Here is a 7,729-nt window from a genome sequence, read left to right on the forward strand (position 1 = left end):
ATCACCCCTTCCCAAGTTATTCCCTCTGCTTAGAAATTTCTTTCCCCACATTCTCTGCCTGGAAACTTTTTCTCTGGGGCCCAGATAAAGCGCTCTTTCCTTTGTGTAGGGCTGTCTAGCCCTTTCCGCCAGCTATACCTCCACCCTGTGTGGTGTCATCTCCCTTGCTGCCAGGCGTCCTCCCGGTGTATCCCAAAGTTCCAACAAGGACCAGGTGATCATCCGCTCATTAGTTCAAGACTGCACTTAGGGCCTTCGATGTACCAGCAACTCCTCTGGGCACTGGTGACCCAAATTGAACAGAGTGCATGCGTGCGTGCTAAGTCCCTTCAGTCATGTCTGACTCTGTGCGACCCTGTGAACTGTAGCCTGCTGGGCTCTTCTGGCCATGGGACTCTTCAGGCAAGAATACTGCAGTGGGTTGCCATGCCCTCCTCCAGGGGATTTCCCCAACCCAGGGATCGGACCCGTATCTCTTATGTCTCCTGCATTGGCAGGCTAGTTCTTTACCACGAGCACCACCTGGGAAGCCTATAATTGAGCAGAACATGCCCTCAAATAGCGCAGAGTAGTCCCAGGACATAAATACATAGTTATGGGGCTTCCCTGGTAGCCCAGTGGTTAAGAATCCACCTTGCAATACAAGAGACACTACTTTGATCCCTGTTTCAGGAAGATCCCACATGCTGCAGAGCAACTATGCCCATGTGCCACAACTACTGAGCCTGTGGTCTAGAGCCCACGAGTCAAAACTACCGAGCCCATGCGCAGCAACTACTGAGGCTTGTGCACATACAGCCCGTGTTCTGCAACAAAAGAAGCCACTGCGGTGAGAAGCCTGCGCACCACAACAAAGAGTAGCCCCCACTTACCACAACTAGAGAGAGCCCTCGTGCAGCAGGGAAGACCCACTACATCCAAACTGTAAAAGAACTAATTAATTAAAAAAATACATAGTTATGATATGATAGCCAGGTGACAAGTTATGAGGAACATGCAGGGAAAGAATCTAAATTTATTAGGGCCACAAAGCCTGGCATGTCTTTCTTCTGCTTAAAATCTTCCCATAGCATCCTTTGGCACTTAAAAATAAGTGAAAACACTTATTTGCCTTCAAGATCCCCGCCATGATCCAGTCCTCTGCTGGTCTTGTCCATCTCCTAACCCTCTCCAGGATGCAGCCCCCCAGCCTTCCACTACTGTTTGGACACACTGAGGCCCTTCTGTCTCAGGGCTGTGTGTTTGCTATTTCTCTCCTGCATCCCTTCCTGCTCCCACTGCCTCGTATCCTTCAGCATCAGCTCAAATGTCACCTCTTCCAAGAAGTCAGAGTCACCTCCCCTGACTGCCTTCTCTAATGTTACCATTGAATATCTACTGCCCTCACCCTCTCTCATGCAAATTGCCCTTGTCTGTTTTCTTGTTTGTGTATTTGCTTGTTTAGTGTTTTTCCCATTCAATTATCAGCTCCAAGGAAACTTAGTTTTGTTGCTCCTAGAATAAGAGTGGATAAAAATTTGTGGAACAAGGTTGGGGTCAAACAGACCAGGTGTACATGTACAGCCTATGTGACCTTCAGCAAGTTAAGTATGTCACTTCTGTTAGTCCAGTCTCTTTACCTGTCAAATGCGGGTAAGAATACTTGCCTTGCAGGATCATTGTGAGGGTGAAGACAGGTCTTTGTTGCTTTGCGCTGGCTTTCTCTAGTTGCTCTGAGCAGCGCACTTCATTACAGTTTGCACGCTTCTCATTCTAGTGGCTTCTCTCGTTGTGGAGCACAAGCTAGGTGCACAGGTCTCGGTAATTGTGGCATGCAGGCTCTAAGGCCCACGGGCTTCAGTAGTTGCTGCACACAAGCTCAGAGGTCGTGGCTTGTGGGCTTCAGAGCATGGGCTCAGGAGTTGTGGCATATGGGCCTAGTTGCTCTGCAGCGTATGGAATCTTCCTGGAGCAGGGATAGAACCTGTGTCCCCTGCATTGGCAGGCGGATTCTTATCCACTGCACCACCAGGGAAGTCTCTGAAACACACTCTTCTTAAATGTCCTGGCTCACGATACAGGTTGGCCAGATGCTGAGTGGTTGTATGAAACGAGAAGAGTACCAGCGGCCCACTCCTCTGAGCCTTGATACGACAGGCTCCCTGCTCTAACTTGAGCCTAACCATGGGTCCTCTATGTAATGGAGAGGGCTCCAAGGATGTGTAACAGTTCTAACTACAAACTGTCAGGTGAGATCCATCTCTGTTTCCGAACTATAACCAGTCAACTCAACTCATCAGTTTCACGGTAACCTTAAACTCAGTACATCCAGTCCAAACCCACTGCCTCCTCATAACTGTTCCCTTTGGTCCTCACACATCAAAACTAGCAGACAATCAACGGTACTGGTCCATCAGTTAGGAGACTGATTCATTGTGAAGTGTCTGATAGAAAAATTGTTACCTGAACTATTAACAAAACTGAGAATGTAAACAGCCCAAGGCATTATCCATAGACAGAGGAGGGGAGTTGGATTCTGCCTGGAGCTTCTTGGTTATTTCTAGAAGCTCCAGAGCTGAGGAACCAGAGAAGAAACCATAATCAGGCTTCCAAGAAGGACTCACCAAATCACCCCATCCCTTTGCATTAAATGCTGTACATAGAGGCCTATGAAGGCCCTGTGTTAGTTGCCTACAGCTGCTGTAACAAATTACCACAAACGTAATGGCTTAGAACAAGACACATTTATTATTTTACAATTCTGGAGGTCAGAAGTCTGAAATGGGCTTCACTGGACTAAAATCAAGTAGGCAGGGCTGTGTTTCTTCCAGAAGCTGTAGGGGAGAATGTATCCCCTGCCCTTTCCCAGCTTCTAGGAACCACCTGCATTCATTGGCTCACAGCCCCTTCCTCCGTCTTCAAAGTTAGCAGCGTTGCATCTTCCATTCTCTTTCTGACTCTCACCCTCCTGCCTCCCTCATATGAGGACCCTGATGATTAATCATGAAGGGTCCACTGGGATAACCCAGGATGGATTAGCTTTCACTTAATCACATTTGCAAAGTCCCTTTTTTGCCAGGTAAGGTAACATATCCACAGGTTCTGGAGATCATTATGTGGAGTTCTTTGAGGGGGCCATTATTCTGGTCAACCCTCAGTAGGATGAGCTTGGTTTGGGAGCACCAGGCCAGAACCCAGCTTCCTGCCTCCCTACCGACTCTGTTCAAAGTAGAATTCAGTGCGGGCTGAGGGCTCACTCTCCTTGGTAAGTCTCAGGGGCTGCTGGGGTTCAGAGGAGCCAGAGAGGAACCAGCCAGGCCAGGCAGCAGCCTCGAGCCTGAAAGCAGGGCCTGAGCTTCTCTGGAAGAAGGTGAAGCGGGTGGCCTCTTCTCCGCCCTTGTACAGGTCCTCGATGTTCACATCCTGTGGGGGCAAGGCAGAGGAGGCTGGATGGGACAGCCGACTGTCAGCCCTCGAGGCTTCTGGGGCTTGGCCAAAGAGGGAACCAAAAGGTGAGTCTTTCGCTAGGGAAATTCCCTCTGCAGGTTCTAGAGGGAAGGATCTGGGCACTGGGTGCAGAGGGAGATGGTAGAAATCCAAACAAGAGGGACGTGTGGAACTTGCTGGACCACAGACAGGCAGAGAGATGCCAGACCACCCTGGAGGTCTGTAGGGGCCCCCAGCACAGGGTGCGATTGCTCACCTCCAGCTGCAGGGAAGGCCCCTCCCCTGTCTCCACACATGCCAGGCAACGGCTACCTCCCTGGACTCCCAAGAAGATGGGGAACTTGGTGCGTTCCAGGCCTCTGTTGGGGAGTATGCAGATGGTCTCTGGGAGGGAATAAGAGAAGAGAGCCAGGTGTTGAGGGGAACCCAGATTGCAAGCTCTTAAGCGAGCTTAAGAGCTCAGGTAGGAAGCTTGGGTAGGAAGCTTGGGTAGGAAGGAACTGGGCCAGGGCACAGCTGACCTAGCCCCTGCATGCAGGCTGGGACTCCTATCAGGGCCCTGATCGCTTACTGGTAGAGCTCTCCCTGCCTCAATTCTCACTGTCACTGGAGACAGAAGGGGAAGGAGAGCCTGGGGCAGATGGAATTTGTGTGAGTCCCAGGAGGTGAAGGCCCCAGATGCTCACCTGCATGACAGTTGTCTGCATTGGGATCTCCCACCAGGAACTGGCCATCTCTCATGTACAGAGCCTTCTGCTCTGCATCCTTAATTCTGGAACAGGAATCGATGTTGATTGTCCACCCCCTTCAGACACCCTGGACCCCACAGCCCTTCCACTACAGGCTCTGAATGACCTGCTCATTGGCAGTTCTGTGTTGAGTCCTGCCCTAGGCCACAGGTGCAAGGCCTTGCATCACGGTCACAGAAGCGGAACCTAGAACCAAGATCACCTGCAAAGTTGACTGAGCCCTTTTGTAACCATTCCCCAAAGCCCCCCTGATCATCGCTAACAAGCTTCCTGACTCCCAATTAAGCAAAGACACCTGCTGCAGTAAACACCCCATAACACCCCAACCAATCACCCAATGCCATCCTTCCAGCAGGGATTATCTTTGTCCTGAGGCTATAAGAATCAGCTATTAACTCACAAAAACTATCTTTCCCTGGTCTGTCAGGAGGTCAGCCCATTGCACTTGCAGTGTCCTCCTTATCTCTGCTCTTTGTTCTTAATAAACTCACTCCCTTCTGGAATGCTGTCTGTCTGGAAATTCTTTCCCAACCTGCATTTAGACTGCTCCAACATCCTGCAGGTGAGAAGTAGGGACGCTACTCCATCCAAAAGTAGGTCGAGACCAGGTTAGCCATAGGCTATAGGAAAGTTCTCCTGGGGCTGGGCATTTTTCAGAGACTGCATCTCTGTCTTTACCAAACTTGGCCCCTGTCAGGCCCTCAGGGCAGTGATGGGAGCCAGGGTCTTCTCACTGAGGTGTACAGAGTTTTCCTGACCCTCCAGCCCTCCAGCATGCAAGTATGTAAGGGGTGGGGCAGGGGGCTGGAGTAGGCCGCTTTGGGTGTACCAAATATAGATAGTCAGCAGAGAGTCAGAGCAGGGCCCTGATGACTGGCAGTGGGGTTGGCAGTGGTTCTAATGATCAGTGTGGGAGTGTAAACATGTACAGGGAGGCTGAAAAGGAACCATGGTGAGTCTGTGCAGATCAAAGCCATGCCCACAAGGTTAACCCATTGCTGGCTGGTTTCAGAGATGGCTATCAGTTGCTCTCAGGCCTGGGGATGCTCCTTACCTTCAAGGGCAGAACCTCTGGGCCAACACCACCACTTCTAGGGGATTCTTCTTTCTCAGTAACAGCTCATTATAATACCCTGAGTTCATGACTGTATGTGTTTAAAGCAGGTTCCCTTGTATAGTAAAAATGAAGACCTGAAAAGAACCTGTTTTGGCAGCTGGCCTTCTCCCTCCAACCTCAACTACCAGGAACTGCCATCCACATTCTGTTCAGGGACAGAACCCAGGCTAGAGACCCCAGAGAGCTGACATCCTGTTTTGTCATTTTCAGGCTCCATGCACATGTGTCTTGCCTTCTCAGCCATGCTGTAACTTCCTGGAGGCCCTGACCATTCCCCCACGTCTAGGAGAGGATGGGGCCACAGAGAAGACAATGTTCCCAGGTGGCGTTAGTGGTAAAGGACCTATCTACCAAAGCAAGATACCTGATTCAATCCCTGGGTCAAGAAGATCCCCTGAAGAAGGGAATGGCTACCCACTCCGAGTATTCCTGCCTGGAGAATTCCATGGACAGAGGAGCCTGGCGGGCTACAGTCCATGGGGAGGGACTCAGTCACAAAAAGTCGTCATGGAGAAGCTGAGGGAATGCGTCCCAGGTGTTAACCCTATTCTATTTTTATTATGCCCAAACTCATTCCTTGAAGGGCTCACGATAGTTTACAACAAAAAACATGGATAATAAAGCGGTAACTGAAAAGTAAAGACTCAAATATCAAATGAGAAAAAAGTAAGAGTTAGAAGCCCAGAATGGGAGTAAAAACCACAGAGGTTAATATATGAAATGCTATCATTGAGATTCAAAATTATCTCTGAGCTTTTAGAGAGAGGAGGCTGAAGCAGTACAGAGAATGTGAGTCTGAGTCCTAGTCCTGTGTGACATCAGGTACTTAACCTTTTTGAGCCTCAGTTTTCAAATCTATAAAATGGGTTTAGTAACACTCCCTTGTAGATTTCTCAGGATGAAGGCAAGGCAGTAGATGGCTGGCTTCTTGCAGAAGCTCAGGGAAGAAAGCTTCTGTGATTATGGTAAGTGCCTTAATTATGGGGCACTTGAGCTTTCTGGGTGAGAGGGAACTTCATCCTTCTGACTCAGCCTTCTTTTCTTCTTTCTCTCTCATTCCAAGACCCCTGATTAGGAAAGGTAGACTCCAGGAAGACTTACATGTAGTATTTTGCCATGGGAAGGGAGCACATTTTTGCAAGCAGGCTTACGGGTCCTCACTGAGGGGGGAAAAAAGGGCTGTCAGAGTGTGAATGGATAAAAAAGATGTACATATACATAATGGAATCATAGCCTGTCATAAAAAAGAATGAAATAATGACATTTACAGCAACGTGGATGGACCTAGAGATTATCATACCAAGTGAAGTATGATACTAAGCCAGACAGAGAAAGACAAATATCATAAAATATTGTTAATCTGTGGAATCTTAAAAATAACACAAATGAACTTATTTACAAAACAGAAAGAAATTCACAAACATAGAAAACAAGCTTATGGTTACCAAAGGGGAAATGAGAGGCATAAATAAGGAGTTGGGGATTAAAATGTACACACAACTATATACAAATAGCAGAGACATTATTTTGCCAACAAAGATTCGTCTAGTCAAGCCTATGGTTTTTCCTGTGGTCATGTATGGATGTGAGAGTTGGACTGTGAAGAAGGCTGAGCGCCGAATAATTGAGGCTTTTGAACTGTGGTGTTGGAGAAGACTCTTTAGAGTCCCTTGGACTGCAAGGAGATCCAACCAGTGCATTCTGAAGGAGATCAGCCCTGGGATTTCTTTGGAAGGAATGATGCTGAAGCTGAAACTCCAGTACTTTGGCCACCTCATGCGAAGAGTTGACTCATTGGAAAAGACTCTGATGCTGGGAGGGATTGGGGGTAGGAGGAGAAGGGGACGACAGAGGATGAGATGGCTGGATGGCATCACTGACTCGATGGACGTGAGTCTGGGTGAACTCCTGGAGTTGGTGATGGACAGGGAGGCCTGGCGTGCTGCGATTCATAGGGTCGCAAAGAGTCGGACACGACTGAGTGACTGAACTGAACTGATATACAAATAGATAACTAATAAGGACCTCCTGTATAGCATAGAGAATTGTACATATATACTGCTGCTGTTGTTGCTGTTTATTCACTAAGTCTTATCTGACTCTTTGAGACTCCATGAACTGTAGTCCACCAGGCCCCTCTGTCCATGGGATTTCCCAGGCAAGAATACTGAAGTGGGTTGCCATTTCCTCCTCCAGGGGATCTTCCTGACTCAGGAATTAAATCCATGTCTCCTGCTTAGCAGGCAGATTCTTTACCACTGCGCCACCAGGGGAAACCCATCTATCTATCTATCCATCTATCTATGTATAACTGAATCACTTTCTGGGCAACTGAACCTAACACAGTATTGTAAATTAACTATAATTCAATTAAAAATTTTAAAAAAGAATGGCTGAAATTTTAAGAAAAGAAAAGGGAAGGTGGTGGAGCTGGAGA

The 7,729-nt window shown here is 48.4% G+C and overlaps 1 protein-coding gene across 1 annotated transcript; it reads right to left on the reverse strand.

The window, feature by feature from the left end:
• Window positions 1-2,763: 2,763 nt before the first annotated feature.
• On the reverse strand, window positions 2,764-6,425 carry IL1F10 (interleukin 1 family member 10). Its single transcript, XM_086323381.1, has 4 exons — window positions 6,394-6,425; window positions 4,113-4,198; window positions 3,683-3,810; window positions 2,764-3,402 (listed from the first exon to the last, which is right to left on the reverse strand). Exons 1-4 carry the CDS (start codon window positions 6,423-6,425, stop codon window positions 3,190-3,192), a joined length of 459 nt encoding a protein of 152 aa, XP_086179507.1. The 3' UTR covers window positions 2,764-3,189.
• Between the last annotated feature and the right edge of the window lie 1,304 nt (window positions 6,426-7,729).

The sequence above is a fragment of the Bos grunniens genome, chromosome 11 (genome assembly GCF_055505025.1).
Source record: "Bos grunniens cultivar Pamir isolate PY7600 chromosome 11, Bosgru_T2T1.0, whole genome shotgun sequence".
NCBI lineage: Eukaryota > Metazoa > Chordata > Mammalia > Artiodactyla > Bovidae > Bos > Bos grunniens.